At 36.6% G+C, this 17445-nt stretch overlaps 1 protein-coding gene and 2 long non-coding RNA genes across 4 annotated transcripts in view; 1 reads left to right on the top strand and 2 right to left on the bottom strand.

The window, feature by feature from the left end:
• LOC113475576 overlaps positions 1-14624 on the bottom strand; it is a 16205-nt gene extending 1581 nt beyond the window's left edge. The window contains exon 1 of one of the 2 annotated variants that reach the window (XR_003397321.1): positions 13570-14624. This is a non-coding gene — a long non-coding RNA (uncharacterized LOC113475576). The remainder of the gene's footprint in view (positions 1-13569) is intronic. The other variant, XR_003397320.1, reaches the window with a different exon arrangement.
• On the top strand, positions 1833-2930 carry LOC104266237. Its single transcript, XM_009861947.3, has one exon. It carries the CDS (start codon positions 1940-1942, stop codon positions 2549-2551), a length of 612 nt encoding a protein of 203 aa, XP_009860249.1. The 5' UTR covers positions 1833-1939; the 3' UTR covers positions 2552-2930.
• Positions 14625-14703: 79 nt separating the features above from the next.
• LOC113475577 lies at positions 14704-14999 on the bottom strand. The gene is made up of 2 exons (XR_003397323.1): positions 14958-14999; positions 14704-14779 (listed from the first exon to the last, which is right to left on the bottom strand). It is a non-coding gene; the product is annotated as an uncharacterized LOC113475577 (long non-coding RNA).
• Positions 15000-17445: the final 2446 nt, after the last annotated feature.

The following is a 17445-nucleotide window of genomic DNA, read 5'->3' as shown; positions in this document are numbered from 1 at the left end:
GAGAAAATCCAAAAAAATAATCACCCACAAAGTAACATACATGGAGACTCGTAAGCTGGCACGAGGTGTTAAACCCGTGTGATAACGACTGTCGTTTTCCGGCCACGCGAGGATAAAAGTAAGTTACATTCAACATTGATTGAAGTTTAATTGCTTTAACCAAAAAAGAACGTGAATGTGAACTGTGTACCACGACGTTGAAATTCGATCCTGTAGAAATATGTTTGAACGTTTGATATTTCCTTGTGACGGTAATTTGCCAATACATGATCCTTCCATTTTCCAATTGTTTTTCCGGCCAAATATCCACTGACAATTTGTTGCAGCACGTGTCCAATATGCAGTGTTTCCAAAGCAGGGTGTTTTGTAGGAGTAGCTTCGAGATGCTGCATAATATTTTTTATTGATTTATGCATTGGAAATGTCCACTCGTATGGATTAATAGTTATAAATAATTTAGGATGACCAAGTTAGAGCACTGTGTCAATTAAAAAACTCTGTTGCCACTTCCAATACCACGGAGAAAAGGCTTTCCCATCCAATGCACGAGGCGAACATCCAAGCAATTTGCCAGTGTTTATAGCTCCAGTAATTGTTTTAAAAATCCAGCGATCAAAATGAAATTGTAAAAGTTCAAAAGAACATGAGTAGTCCAAAATTGTTATCGTACTTTTGCTATAAATGATTGTTTGGCACTTAAATGATTGTGCGTGCTGTTCATGTAAGTTACGCACATACTTTTAAAAGGATATACAGCAACGGCCAAAGAATCCCTTCAATGCCTTTGTGGTAAAACAATCTAAAAAAGGAATCTTGTGACCAGGTTTCAATTGATTTGCCATGTCATAATATTCTTTGTAGCTGCTGCTAGATGAAGATATTAAGTATTGAAAAGCTTGCTGTAGTTGATTTTTCATAGTCTCGTCGCTTTCTTGCATTATGCATTCTTCAACTGTGTTTAATTTTTTCACTATTGTTAATCCTGCAGTTTTGGTTCTGTAACCATGCTGTTGTTTTAAATAAGGTCCACAATCTATCGAAAAGGGACTCTCAGCATCCTTTGATGTTTGTCGCTAAAGTTAACCAAATATGGTGGCCAATCGTCATTGCTGAAGAGCACTGTATATCTCTTCCTCCAGCGCACATTTTGCAATTTTTTTGTTTAAGTTGCGTCGTTTTCTTAAAATTTGAGTTCATCGGTTCGCTAAACAATGATTTGCACGTTTGGCAACGATTCCATGATGAATGTTGTAATCCAATGCTTAATTGCATCAGCATCCAGTTTCCTTTTTCTCGGTTCAACTGAATTTGATGTAAGGTTTGGAAAAACACTTGTTGCAAATTGGTACTTGGCAGCACTTAACCGTGAAAAGCGTTGGTTCATTTCTAACCTAGCAATCCTCCGTTTTTCATCAATCTAAAATTAGGAAACATTATTATTTTTTTAATAAATATGCAAAAATAATACTTACAATAAATAGTATCTTTCAAAATCCTTGAAATTGGTTTCGTCCATATTGTTTGAATGAGTGAAATCAATTACCTATAAACAATCTAATTAAAACAGAATAGTAGTATTGTAACGGTTCCACAATGGTTTATTGCGAGCGGTAAACTGAGAGGGCAAATGAACACGAGACGCGGTATTTATACGGCAGATAAACGTAGGAAAAAGGCACTCTTGTACGTTTCGGCGCACACACACGTGACGACCCGCCACAGTATTAAAAATAAACACTTAGAAAAATGAAAACAATATCGAAAGTAAAATGTAACAGAGTACACTTTTAAAAACTTTATTCCTTTTTCGTTTATTAGGTCAGTGGCTACACCGTGCGGTTTTTAGGTAATTAGTTTCTTTATACCAGTTGGATTTTTAATTTTACTTCTTGAAAGAAAGATTTTGGAATTTTTAACTTCTAGACAAAAAAATAGGAAAATGGATTTCGAATCGCCGTACCATGTTCCCGTGTACATGCAGTCAATATGGCCACATGTTCATTTCGTGTACATGCAGTCAAATATGGCCACATGTTCATTTAATGCTCGGCACATTATTCCAAAACCAGAGATGGATCAACACATTGAAATATGCCCGGACAAGGACTTTGACATTAACTTCGTGGAAGCGCAAAGTGAGATTTCTGTTGTTCCAACAAGTTATGAGAAACTTTACTTTGGAGATGAGGAAGATTGGGATGAAGAGGCACGCAACAATACTCAGGGTCTGCCAATGGTTCGTGGACGTAGAAGGCAAAAAAGAAACGAAATAAATTCGTTTCCATCCATGTATGAAGCTGAAGCTCTACCATGTATGGACTTTGACATTAACTTCGTGGAAGCGCAAAGTGAGATTTCTGTTGTTCCAACAAGTTATGAGAAACTTTACTTTGGAGATGAGGAAGATTGGGATGAAGAGGCACGCAACAATACTCAGGGTCTGCCAATGGTTCGTGGACGTAGAAGGCAAAAAAGAAACGAAATAAATTCGTTTCCATCCATGTATGAAGCTGAAGCTCTACCATGTATGAAGCTGAAGCTCTACATATAGAGGAAAAAATAGAACAAAGAGTGTCCTGCACCCCCAATTGTACAACTGTTCATTCTGCAAAATGTATTACATGTATTGTTATGGTCTTTCACATATAATATTAGGTAAATTTTATAGTATATTATTACTCTTATAAATCTAAAAAAAACAAAAACTTACATTTGTCAAATTTTCTTCTCAAATATAAATTCGTTTCAATCAGTTGGTTAATACAGGCACGGATTTTGTTTTAATAACGTGTTTACTAAGGGAATCTAAAAACGAAAAGCATTTTAAGTAGTTAAATTCTAATCGTTAAAATTAAACACATATAGGAAATAATAAACGTTGTCAAAAAGGCAATGTTTTTTCCTATGAACACATTTTTTTGTTTTAATAAATAAAATGTTTCTGTATTGTTTTATTGCTCATGCAATTCGAGTTTTCGATGTGCATGGTTCGTCTTCCTCTGTCGTCGTTGCTCGTCTTTTTCTTGCCGAAACAATATCTTGTAATTTTTTTGTTGGAGTTCCTTTGTTCCATTTTGCTGTTTGTTTCTCCATAAGGTCTTTGACCGCTGCCTCAGCATAGCTTTGCAGACTGCCAATTTCCTTAAAGGCCGCCAAATTGTTGCCATCAAAGGCCTGTTCTGCAACATGTTGTAAGTTGTTGCCAATAAACTTTGCGGCTTGTAGGTGGATACCAAGAGAAAACATTGATGCGCCAACATGAATAAATGAGGATATAAAGCTGTCAAACAGCTCGGATTGTTTATTCAGCTTTTGGAAAAATAATACCTTCAATGTCCTTTTGAAATTCATTAAAAAACGGTTGTTGTAACATGAGTCAAATCTTTCTTGATTCGTTCCCAGTTGGTACTTGTTGTTTCGACCAACTCACTTGTTGCGATTCCGGGTCTTGCCAGCCGTTCGCATGTAAAACTTTTCAATGTCCTTTTGAAATTCATTAAAAAACGGTTGTTGTGTAACATGAGTCAAATCTTCCTTGATTCGTTCCCAGTTGGTACTTGTTGTTTCGACCAACTCACTTGTTGCGATTCCGGGTCTTGCCAGCCGTTCGCATGTAAAACTTTTCAATGTCCTTTTGAAATTTATTAAAAAACGGTTGTTGTGTAACATGAGTCAAATCTTCCTTGATTCGTTCCCAGTTGGTATTTGTTGTTTCGACCAACTCACTTGTTGCGATTCCGGGTCTTGCCAGCCATTCGCATGTAAATTTTTCAATTTGGCCTTAAAATCGGCATCAGTGGCAGTATAAGGTTGTGTGGCTGCGCCATATTGCTTAATAAAGTCTTAAAAATTGTTGAAAGTAATTAACCTTTCCTGAAGCAAACACTTTTTAGTTGCACTGTTCATTCTGCAAAATGTATTACATGTATTGCTATGGTCTTTCACATATAATATTTAGGTAAATTTTATAGTATATTATTACTCTTATAAATCTAAAAAAACAAATACTTACATATGTCAGATTTTCTTCTCAAATATAAATTCGTTTCAATCAGTTGGTTATAACAGGCACGGATTTTGTTTTAATAACGTGTTTACTAAGGGAATCTAAAAACGAAAAGCCTTTTAAGTAGTTAAACTCTAACCGTTAAAATTAAACACATATTGGAAATAATAAACGTTGTCAAAAAGGCAAGGTTTTTCGTATGAACACATTTTTTGTTTTGCTAAATAAAATGTTCACAAATTTATGAGATCTATCAAATAAAAAAAATGTTGTAAAAAAAAGACTTAACATCCATGGTACAATTTTTAGTAGAAGAATCAAGTGGTTGGTCTGATATTAAATTTGGAAAGGACAATGGGTTGTATGAACACATTTTTTGTTTTGCTAAATAAAATGTTCACAAATTTATGAGATCTATCAAATAAAAAAAATGTTGTAAAAAAAAGACTTAACATCCATGGTACAATTTTTAGTAGAAGAATCAAGTGGTTGGTCTGATATTAAATTTGGAAAGGACAATGGGTTACAAATTAAAATTCTAATGAAAACATGGTATTGCACAGAATTGATTATTGATGTTATCAACTTTTGGAAAAGTGTGACCTAGAGTGGCATCGCAGCAACTCAACGTAGAGTTATAACTTACATGTAGCATTAAGAAATAACAAGTAACTATGTTTATTAAGTCACATTAATTATAATGATAACGTTTTTGAATTTTTTTCTATGAAACCAAGGTTACCATTAGATGATGATTTGATCTGAGTATAGAGTGGCATCGCAGCAACTCAACGTAGCTTATAACTTACATGTAGCATTAAAAAATAACAAGTTACAGCAACTCAACGTAGCTTATAACTTACATGTAGCATTAAAAAATAACAAGTTACAGCAACTCATTAAAAAATAACAAATTGATTAAGTTACATTAAACTAAATTGTAATTATTTAAAAAGCAATTAAATCAGAAATATTATCCTGTTAGTAAAAATGTATTATGTTCGTACTAATATATTTGCACAAATTGGATTAGTTTAGTAAAATTATAAAATGGTGCCCTTACTGACTAAAGAGTTTTTTAACAACTGCATTGTGTCTCCTTTGATGTATTTGTATATTGTTTCTTAAGCCTAACTTAGTTTAATTTTAATATTAATTTAAAATGATGCTAATTTTAATATTAATTTAAAATGATGCAGCTAGTGTCAACAAACAAAATAATAACAAAACGCATGGTATCACTATCAGTAAAATTTATTCAATTTTTAATTGGTCAAACCAAATTTAACTAATACGAAACAAATTCATAAATGTTTCAGTTTTATTACGAGATAAAACTGGATTATGATGGAAGATACATGAGCATAAATTGTTTTAATTTTATTTTCGGATTTTAAATTCACAATATTTTAACAGGTATTTATATACTGATGCAGCTAGTGTCAACAAACAAAATAATAACGAAACGCATGGTATCACTATCAGTAAAATTTATTCAATTTTTAATTGGTCAAACCAAATTTAACTAATACGAAACAAATTCATAAATGTTTCAGTTTTATTACGAGATAAAACTGGATTATGATGGATACTTGGGCATATACATGAGCATAAATTGTTTTAATTTTATTTTCGGATTTTAAATTCACAATATTTTAACAGGTATTTATATACTGATGCAGCTAGTGTCAACAAACAAAATAATAACGAAACGCATGGTATCACTATCAGTAAAATTTATTCAATTTTTAATTGGTCAAACCAAATTTAACTAATACGAAACAAATTCATAAATGTTTCAGTTTTATTACGAGATAAAACTGGATTATGATGGATACTTGGGCATAAATTGTTTTAATTTTATTTTATAAGAAAAAGTCAATCTGCACTCTTTATCTTTTAAAGAATGTTGTCATTTCGTACTGTAATCTTTTCGCTGCTCTACACGAAATTGTCTCGCATGTTGCAGTCGCCTCTCTCTGGAGGTGTTGTCGATCTGCACTCTTGCCATGCGGCCGTTAACTTGCTCTAAGTCTATATAAATCGTCTCATTTCGCCGGGGCTTCTCTCTTGATGCAAATGTTATTTGAAAGCGCCCGGCTAATCGGGTGCGCCCTATGAACAATTAAAATAAGAAAGTCGATCTGCACTCTTATCTTTCAAAGAATGTTGTCATTTCGTACTGTAATCTTTTCGCTGCTCTACACAAAATTGTCGCATGGAGGTGTTGTCGATCTGCACTCTTGGCATGCGGCCCAAGTCGAAATCGTCTCATTTCGCCGGGGCTTCTCTCTTGATGCAAATGTTGAATAGCAAAAGCTAGAATTTATGTGGAACAAGTCATTGGTCGCTAAAATACTTTCAAAATTTTTAAGTAACATTCTTCCACTAATTGATCATAATATTTTGAAAAAATTGTTGTGATTTGCTGTTGTTTGAGCAATTTGAATGCTTCTCTCGTTCAAAATTTTTAAGTAACATTCTTCCACTAATTGATCATAATATTTTGAAAAAATTGTTGTGATTTGCTGTTGTTTGAGCAATTTGAATGCTTCTCTCGTTGAGTGATCTAAACATTTTATCTTACAACAGATTCTGGATATCAATTAAACATACATTTATATTGTCATTTATTTGAACATTCTATTGAGTTTTGAAGCATGATGTGAAATACGGAAATAAATAAAGGATTTGAAAACTCACCAAATCCTCAATAATTGAATTAAAAAAGTTTTTATCAAATGGTACTTCAACCACTGTGATTCCTTTGGTTGTGTATATACCACCAATGAACAGTGCAATATTCTTTCCTGTAATACCCATTTGTCCTTGTGTTAATAGTTACTAGATGAATGCAACATCCCATTGACCATCATCATAAATACATCCAATGTACCTTGCTGCAAGTTTTGATGGTTTGTATTTACAAGTAAAAGGCCATTTTATTTATTGCTAAATTGAGAACAGTCCGGATCCGTAGGTAATAAACTTGCCGCCACACAAAGTTTCACCAGACTGTCCTTTGAATTAGCAACGGAAGAAGCAACATGATTACTACTTGCTGAAAAACTTCTAGATATTTTCTAAGTCACTGTGTTCTGTAAACAATTTTTTGCCAGTTGTGTTTTGTTAATAGTTACTAGATGAATGCAACATCCCATTGACCATCATAAATACATCCAATGTACCTTGCTGCAAGTTTTGATGGTTTGTATTTACAAGTAAAAGGCCATTTTATTTATTGCTAAATTGAGAACAGTCCGGATCCGTAGGTAATAAACTTGCCGCCACACAAAGTTTCACCAGACTGTCCTTTGAATTAGCAACAGAAGAAGCAACATGATTACTACTTGCTGAAAAACTTCTAGATATTTTCTAAGTCACTGTGTTCTGTAAACAATTTTTTGCCAGTTGTGTTTTGAGTTTGCAAATTCCCTAAATCATTTCATTTCAAAGGGATTATTACTGGCAGGACCATATGGTCTATTACCCCCAAATCAAAGCCTTCCACTGCGCGCCTTATACAAATCAGTAGTTCTACTGCGGCGATTGACAGGGAGGAATTGCCCCCAAATCAAAGCCTTTAACAAATCCGTAGTTCTACTGCGGCGATTGACAGGGAGAAATTGCCCCCAAATCAAACTGAATATAGAGAATACCCAAAAAAACTGCTAAAAATGGTGATGGGGTGATGGACTGCCATTAGTGAATATATCCTGCGGTTCCACGTTTACAAAACCATAAATTTTGTACCCTGAAAACAAAATTCTGCTCCTTCCAAATAAAGCTAAACAACCTGGCGATAATAACAAATGAAAACTATTCAAATTCGGAATTGTTGACTCAGGCTAATGCGTTTTTTGTGAAGATGCACTGGAAACAACAGTACATCATATTTTCTGCACATGCCCTAAAGTAACCTTATTCTGGAAAGAATTTTCCGACTGAATATGTGTGCACTTTACACACCCCATTTGTATCAAAATAAACATTTTCTTTTTGGTGTGAGTCTTTACGCACCCCATTTGTATCAAAATAAACATTTTCTTTTTGCTGTGAGTGATAATCCGTTAGCCTCTTGCCTATTACTATGTGCTCGCTTCTGTGTATACCGCTCCAAAGTAGCAAAGAATGAACCGAGATTGCACATGTTCCTAAGTGATGTAAACAGAATGAAAAATAGCAAAAATAAGATCGCTTCTGTGTATACCGCTCCAAAGTAGCAAAGAATGAACCGAGATTGCACATGTTCCTAAGTGATGTAAACAGAATGAAAAATAGCAAAAATAAGATCGCTTCTGTGTATACCGCTCCAAAGTAGCAAAGAATGAACCGAGATTGCACATGCTCCTAAGTGATGTGTTCCTAAGTGATATGTTCCTAAGTGATAAGTGATGCCCTTCCTCCTTTGATCGCTGCCCAAACAGAAGTTGCCGTAAAACCAACACTCTGGTCTGGGGTAATTGCCGAAGACCCCTGAATGTGGCAAGCACCTCTAAAAAAAGCCTGGAGGGGGAAGATGCCGATACTCTACCATAAAACAGAAGTTGCCGTAAAACCAACACTCTGGGGTAATCGCCGAAGACCCCTCGTCAGTCAGAATCATCTCCCCAGTACATACAGCGGTGCACGTGTTGACATAGCCCCTTTATTTTTGAAATCTTACAGAAGTCTAACACTATGCCATTTCTTCCACGTTTGAACGCCATTATGGCGGACGACGAAAGACTGCAGTTATTTTTGCTGGAACGAAACCTCCCTCCTCAGAGGCCCTTCCTCCTTTGATCGCTGCCCAAACAGCAGTTGCCGTAAAACCAACACTCTGGTCTCTTTACCATGTCTTCGCAGCGAAGACATGGTAAATGCATATTTGTCAATGCATTTCTCGTCTGACAAATGTATTGCTTGTCTCCACAAATTCTCAAACCAAGCTTTGCAAAACGGATTGTCGCAACCAGATCTACTTGCAATTTCTGCCCGAACGAGCGGTAAAAATATCTGCATGGCCCGGGTGCTTGCGAAACTTCAGTGAACAGTTGAAAAAGAACACAATATCTTGTTACCATTCATCATCGACTGCGGCCATTACTCCAAGAAACACGTGAATTGGTTTTATACAAGAAAAACAAATTCTCATTATTGACTTTTTTAGATTCAACAAAAGCACCCAAACCAAGCTTTGCAAAACGGATTGTCGCAACCAGGTCTACTTGCAATTTCTGCCCGAACGAGCGGTAGAAATATCTGCATGGCCCGGGTGCTTGCGAAACTTCAGTGAACAGTGAAAAAGAACACAATATCTTGTCACCATTCATCATCGACTGCGGGCCCTTACTCCAAGAAACACGTGAATTGGTTTTATGTAAGAAAAACAAATTCTCATTATTGACTTTTTTAGATTCAACAAAAGCGCCAAGCTGCTTGTCGAGAAAAACGGGCACGTTTTGAGCGCCGGGAAGCTACAAAAAAATGCGTTCTCTTGTCCTCGCAGTTGTTTTCAACATTGTCTCTCACAGTTGGACAAACGAAGCGAAATCAAGTAGCCGGTCACCTAAAGATGCGGATCAAAAAAACGTCGTGGTCGAAATGTGACAAATGAAATTCTCAAACCAAGCTTTGCAAAACGGATTGTCGCATTCAGGCCTACTTGCAATTTCTGCCCGAACGAGCGGTAAAAATATCTGCATGGCCCGGGTGCTTGCGAAACTTCAGTGAACAGTGAAAAAGAACACAATATCTCTTGTCACCATTCATCATCGACTGCGGCCTTTACTCCAAGAAACAACACGGGTACCGCGTCAAAACAGGAGGAATCCGGATCATTGTAAAGTCAACAACGAAACCCTCATTCAGTTCTTCGACATGTTTCAAATGCAGGGAATTAGATGTGCATTGGCCTCTGTGCGAGGTCAGTGAAAAAGTGTGCGAGGTCAGTGAAAAAGAACACAATATCTCTTGTCACCATTCATCATCGACTGCGGCCTTTACTCCAAGAAACAACACGGGTACCGCGTCAAAACAGGAGGAATCCGGATCATTGTAAAGTCAACAACGAAACCCTCATTCAGTTCTTCGACATGTTTCAAATGCAGGGAATTAAATGTGCATTGGCCTCTGTGCGAGGTCCTTTTTCGACATGTCCAAGCTGCTTGTCAAGAAAAACGGGCACGTTTTGAGCGCCGGGAAGCTACAAAAAAATGCGTTCTCTTGTCCTCGCAGTTGTTTTCAACATTGTCTCACAGTTGGACAAACGAAGCGAAATCAAGTAGCCGGTCACCTAAAGATGCGGATCGAAAAAACGTCGTGGTCGAAATGTGACAAATGAAATTCTCAAACCAAGCTTTGCAAAACGGATTGTCGCAACCAGGCCTACTTGCAATTTCTGCCCGAACGAGCGGTAAAAATATCTGCATGGCCCGGGTGCTTGCGAAACTTCAGTGAACAGTGAAAAAGAACACAATATCTCTTGTCACCATTCATCATCGACTGCGGCCTTTACTCCAAGAAACAACACGGGTACCGCGTCAAAACAGGAGGAATCCGGATCATTGTAAAGTCAACAACGAAACCCTCATTCAGTTCTTCGACATGTTTCAAATGCAAGGAATTAAATGTGCATTGGCCTCTGTGCGAGGTCCTTTTTCGACATGTTTCAAATGCAGGGAATTGAATGTGCTTTGGCCTCTGTGCGAGGTTCTTTATAGGAGGAACTCATCACGTCAGTGCGAAGCATGCGGCGTCCATGCAAAAAGTACTATATCACTGATTACAGTTGCAGTTTCCAGTTGCTTCAATTTGATCGCTGGATCTTTAAGACAGTGACTGGAGCAATCAACTCTGGAAGAATGTTCGCATGTTTCAAATGCAGGGAATTGAATGTGCATTGTGGCCTCTTTTGTATCTTTACAACAACCTGTGCGAGTCCTTTATAGGAGGAACTCATCACGTCAGTCACAATCTTAAAGAACTTGTTTGTGGATATCTGATCGGAAAAAAACTCCACATCGGTCACATTCTTAAAGAGAACTTGTTTCTGGATATCGGATCGGAAAAAAAAGGTAACTGGAAGGGCCACGTTTTTTCAAATTGATTTCCTCGCTCTACAACGATGACAAAGAACTGAGTTGCAACTACTGGCGACTCACCTGTCTGTCACAAACGAAATATATGTATAATATATGCATAAAATTTATAATGCAGTAAAGCAACCACACTGCAATTGTGAAGAACATTACAATTGTGAAGAAGAACACAGCAATAAAGGGTGATATGCAGGGGCAGTTTCAATGATCCTTTCATATTGCAGGTCGTCTGAAAACAAAGTGACATGAACTAAAACGAGACACTGTGCAACATTGGTGGTATGTGTGCCTTAAGTAAACAATTTACGTAACTGTGGGTAATAAATATGCGTAATACAGTTACAATTGTAATTGACTTAGAGTATGTTTTATAAAGAAAAGAGACATTTAAAATAACCATTTACGTAACTGTGCGTAATAAATACACGTAGAGTATGTTTTATAAAGAAAAGAGACATTAAAAAATATGTTTTATAAAGAAAAGAGACATTTAAAATAACAATTTACGTAGAGTATGTTTTATAAAGAAAACAGACATTTAAAATATGTTTTATAAAGAAAAGAGACATTTAAAATAACAATTTACGTAACTGTGCGTAATAAATACGCGTAATACAGTTACAATTGTAATTGACTTAAGAGTATGTTTTATAAAGAAAAGAGACATTTAAAAAAAATTTCTAACAAATCCAACATTCTTGCAGATTGTGGAAATTCGTTCCCTAATACTGTATTTGTATCATTTTTTGCATATCTCCGGCTGGTGATGGATTATTAACAAATCCAACATTCTTGCAGATTGTGGAAATTCGTTCCCTAATACTGTATTTGTATCATTTTTTGCATCTCTCCGGCTGGTGATGGATTTAAATATTCTGAAAAATTAACGGTGTATAATGATGTTTAATGAACTTATTTTAGGAAAGTATGACAGTACGTAATAATAATACCTGTAGATTTCAAACCGAACTGCTTGATTTGCAATCGACAAGATTATAAAGTGCAAACAGGAATTCTTCTTGTAGTAAATATGGCCATTCCCTCTGAATATCTTTGACTTGTCTTTTGCAACGCAAATTAATCAACGAGAAAAACACATGTAATTTTCCATTAGATGCTAAATTGTGGCAATGTCCGCACAGTGGTCTCTTTTACCGAATATTTTATTAGCCATTCCTTGTGTTCAGATAAAGTTTCCATTGAATAACACAAAACATCTGGATTCCATTTCTCAATTAGACAGCCTTACGACTACCTGCCTTGACGAGAAAAATTTCCATTAGATGCTTAATTGTGGCAATGTCTGCACAGTGGTCTCTTTTACCGAATCTTTTATTAGCCATTCCTTGTGTTCAGATAAAGTTTCTAGTGAATAACACAAACATCTGGATTCCATTTCTCAATTAGACAGCCGTACGACTACTGCTTTAACGAGAAAAACACATGTAATTTCCGTTCAGATAAAGTTTCTAGTGAATAACACAAACATCTGGATTCCATTTCTCAATTAGACAGCCGTACGACTACTGCTTTAACGAGAAAAACACATGTAATTTCCATTAGATGCTTAATTGTGGCAATAATGTGTCTGCACAGTGGTCTCTTTTACCGAATCTTTTAATTAGCCATTCCTTGTGTTCAGATAAAGTTTCTAGTGAATAACACAAAACATCTTGATTTCATTTCTCAATTAGACAGCCGTACAACTACTGCCTTCTCTTCATAACTTTTGGAATATTTCCAAATTTCTTTGCCTTTCTTGTATTTTCATTAGCGCCCTTTCTTGTATTTTCATTAGCGCCATCAGTGTACCCTTGCTGTGTGCTCCGAGCGCCAAATTCCTCAAAATGGTAGCTTCGCTGGGTCTCAAAATGGTAGCTTCGCTGGGTCGAGAATTTTTTCTTAAGAGTTGATGCTGTCCCTTCCATTTGCCACCCATGCTGTCCACGAAGCAAACGTCGGTTGAGATATAGCAGAATCACTCGATGTGTGATTATCATTGTAATTGTACTATGCCGGGATGGAAATTTTAGACGGGGCCTGGAATGATACCGCCCGCGCCAATTGCGGCTGGGGCTTCTTTCATACGCTTCGGATCACTGGTCTCGGCGTCATCGTCCATTTCCATTAACAATCGCTTCTGTGATTGTGAATTGATAAGCTTCTGGTCATCATCCGAAAACTTATAATATGCCTCAGGGCCGTATCGAGAATATGCCTCGTCGTGCTCTTTACAAGCCTTATCTAACACGGTCGTAGAACCTGACCGTCTAGACTATTAAATGGGCCACAATATTTAATACTGTTTCAGTTCTGGTGACCCTGTAATAACAGCAACAGCAGGAGAAGCAGCATATCATCGTTGTTAGAATTAGCATTACCACTTTCATACTCATCTTGCTTGTTCTTGAGCTGCAAGAACATCTCTTCAAAGGAGGCCATCTTCTCCATGATCTAACCTACTCTTGCATATATATTCACCTTAATCAAATAGAATGTGAATTTTAATTCGTGCAAAAGTTTAGGCGTGGTACCAAAACTGCAACCTGCTTTATCATCACAAATGTACATATCCAAATAAAACTAGAATTTTTTCCCACAAGCAAATGGCTATCATATCTTTACCCAAGTCAATGTAGCTACCAACAGAATAGACTGCTTTGTAGGAAACAGTATCATAAAGAGTGCACTGTTGAAAAAGAAAACCAGATTCAGAAGAATTCTTTATGCTAGGTGAATAATATGCTGTACTTTTTACCGCGTAAACGTACGAAATATAATTTAACTGTAAGTTACACAGTCTGTAACAGTATTGTAAAAAGAATTTTATCTGTCCAACGACAACGAGCGCAAGTGGTCGTTAACGATATACAAGAACCGCAACATTAATAGGTCGCCAGTCCACGGGATTCGTTGCGAGTTAGGCTGGCGTGCGGACGTGTCTTGCAAAATGAGTGAAAAGGCTAGTTTCACTAGGGTGGTGAGCCACCCAAAAGAACAATCTGTTTAAACGACCAAATTGTTTGAATTTTAAGACAGAAAAACAAATCAAACGCTATGAGGTAATTGAATTATTAAAGAAAAAATGGGGGAATTGCCGAAATCAAGAGGACAAAAATTGATATTACCTGGAAGCTCATGGCCTCGAATGTTCTGGAACCCAAGGAAAAGTTGGCAAATATTACTGGAACTCAAGGAAAAGTTTCCAACCGAAAAGGGGGTAATTGCATTTTACCAATTTCATTTTAATACTTTTTACTTGAAAAGGCAACAAAAAAATGAGTTTCAAAACCGCAAATTCGACCGCTGGAGTAATAGGCCGTGGCGCATTTTTGCATAAGATTTCCCATTAGGAAAAATACCACTCAACTTTGATCGTTTCCAGCTTCCGAAAAAGTCAAGAAAACTCAAATATTTCTGATTTGGTATAATGAATGCTTCTTTTTCAAAACCATATAAAAAAATTGTAAAACAGACCTTATTTTCAATTTTCGATTGAACGTAGCTATAATATGCCGACTCATCACTTTTTTCTTATTAGTTTGTTATAAGCGCTTTCTCGAACGTGGCTATAATATGCCGACTCATCACTTTTTTCTTATTAGTTTGTTATCGACTCATCACTTTTTTCTTATTAGTTTGTTATAAGCGCTTTCTTTATATTAGAATGTTCATTATTTCTCACTGATACCTGCTGCCCGAATGCTTCTTTTTCAAAACCGTATAAAAAAAATTGTAAAACAGACCTTATTATATATTTCAACTTTCGATTGAACGTAGCTATAATATGCTGACTCGGCACTTTTTTCTTATTAGTTTGTTATAAGCGCTTTCTTTATATTAGAATGTTCATTATGTCTCACTGATACCTCTACTGCCCATTTTTTTTATAAAAAGCTAGTTTTTCGTGTTTAACGTTAATGTATAAATATATGCCGAGTCAGTATATTCCGGCATTTCACCGACACTATTGAGCACAGATGTTGGCATTGCCAACCATAAAGCAATCAAGCACGGCTTTCCAGAAAAGTGAAAGCCTATGTCTCCGTAATAATATGGATCCAGCATTAGGCTGCATAAACAACAGGGTTCTTCGAAACCCAAAATCAAAAGTTCAATGCATCACAATCCTGTTTCAAGACCATGAACTGCGTAATGGGACTAGATGTTTCTATTACTTCCGTTATGTTTTTACAAATATATTATGGCCACACAAATACATTATGGCCTCAAGGTTGCACACATATTAACGGTGTACAACACGTTGCAATTTTATTTACACACATTACCACACCTACACATGAACATCCAGCAATAACATTGGGCCACACAGAAGCTAATCAGTTTCCTTCATTTTTTTGGACACATCAACAGTGATTACAGGAAACACATTGCTTAAATGTACTGCCCCTACAAGCAGTATTATATACTAGCTTTATCCGTTCTCTGTGTAATCTCGTTTTGGTGACATAAACTTTGTTTACGTTTAAGATAATTGCAAGTCCTAATTTATATTAATACGTTTCGGTTTGTTCTCTTCTAACGCTGCTTGCAGGACATCTGAAAAGACACCATAAACTTTGTTTACGTTTAAGATAATTGCAAGTCCTAATTTATATTAATACGTTTCGGTTTGTTCTCTTCTAACGCTGCTTGCAGGACATCTGAAAAGACACAGATGTGCTTGTGATATTTTATACTGCTACAATATGGCGTTGTTGAAGTTGGTTAACGTCTCCACTGTTTTTACACCTTTGCACTGCGAAGGTTCTCCTGTGAACACCTAACGACTACACTGTTGGTAACAAATGATCTCATTGTAAAATCGAAATCGTATCTTTAAGGTTCTCCTGTGAACACCTAACGACTACACTGTTGGTAACAAATGATCTCATTGTAAAATCGAAATCGTATCTTTAAGGTTCTCCTGTGAACACCTAACGACTACACTGTTGGTAACAAATGATCTCATTGTAAAATCGAAATCGTATCTTTGTTCAAGCGTTTTTTTAGATTACTGCTTCTCCCAATGAAAGTTTTGTTTGTCACTTGTAAACATTGTTTACGTCTGTATTATGTTTACAAGTAGTCGTTATTTGTATTATTATTTTGCGGTTCTAAGGTTGCTTGCCGCTACTTAATCTCACTGCTGAAATCGTATCTTTTTCATAGCGATTTTTGCATTACTAGTTCTTGTTTTAGTCAAAAGAGAACGGATATCTGAAAAGACACAGATGTGCTTGTGATATTTTATACTGCTACAATATGGCGTTGTTGAAGTTGGTTAACGTCTCCACTGTTTTTACACCTTTGCACTGCGAAAGTTCTCCTGTGAACACATAACGATCATTTTTGCATTACTAGTTCTTGTTTTAGTCAAAAGAGAACGGATATCTGAAAAGACACAGATGTGCTTGTGATATTTTATACTGCTACAATATGGCGTTGTTGAAGTTGGTTAACGTCTCCACTGTTTTTACACCTTTGCACTGCGAAAGTTCTCCTGTGAACACATAACGATCACGCATACAAACGACCCTGTGGGGGGCGGCTAATGTTGAAGTTGTGGGTTCGCGCTCCGGCAGCCTCGCGACGACGCTGTTCCATCCTGCCCCTACGCACACGCTATCCGACTCCGCAACGCATGGCACACCGATGTAAGACACTTTTACGGCACATCTCAGTTTATTGTATGGTGAAAGTGCGACAACGAGCTTAGAGACAAAGTGAGAACAGCAGGGTATTGCAAACCCCGTACTGCCTGACAGTACAGGAAAGTGAAGGTTTATATAACGAAAAACACGTGTAGCAAAACAATAAAACGCGTCATTGGCATGTGGCAATTGCCTTGCCTGGCATACACACAACTGGGTAATTGTTTTATTATCACGATTAGAATGACGGGAAAGTAGATGTTACGAAAGCAGCGAAACTGCATTCTATTCCTGTCATGCTTTTGTTTTCGCTATACAACGTTGCTTTATATTCTCAATCTTTATGTATTAGTGTTAAATTTAGCTATCTTTATATCATTACATCTGTGCTAGAGCACAATCAACCGCTACATCCCCATGGGTGTGTGGTGGAACAGCTGAAATTTTCATTCTTAAACAGCTCACGTTCCCTATTAGTGGGTGAAGCCCCGTACTGCCTGACAGTACAGGAAAATGAAGGTTTATATAACAAAAAACACGTGTAGCAAAACAATAAAACGCGTCATTGGCATGTGGCAATTGCCTTGCCTGGCATACACACAACTGGGTAATTGTTTTATTATCACGATTAGAATGACGGGGAAGTAGATGTTACGAAAGCAGCGAAACTGCATTCTATTCCTGTCATGCTCTTGTTTTCGCT

This window comes from Ciona intestinalis, unplaced genomic scaffold (assembly GCF_000224145.3).
Source record: "Ciona intestinalis unplaced genomic scaffold, KH HT001055.1, whole genome shotgun sequence".
Classification (NCBI taxonomy): Eukaryota; Metazoa; Chordata; class Ascidiacea; order Phlebobranchia; family Cionidae; genus Ciona; species Ciona intestinalis.
Note: the sequence above shows the minus strand (reverse complement) of the source record. Positions and strands in the feature narration are given on the sequence as shown.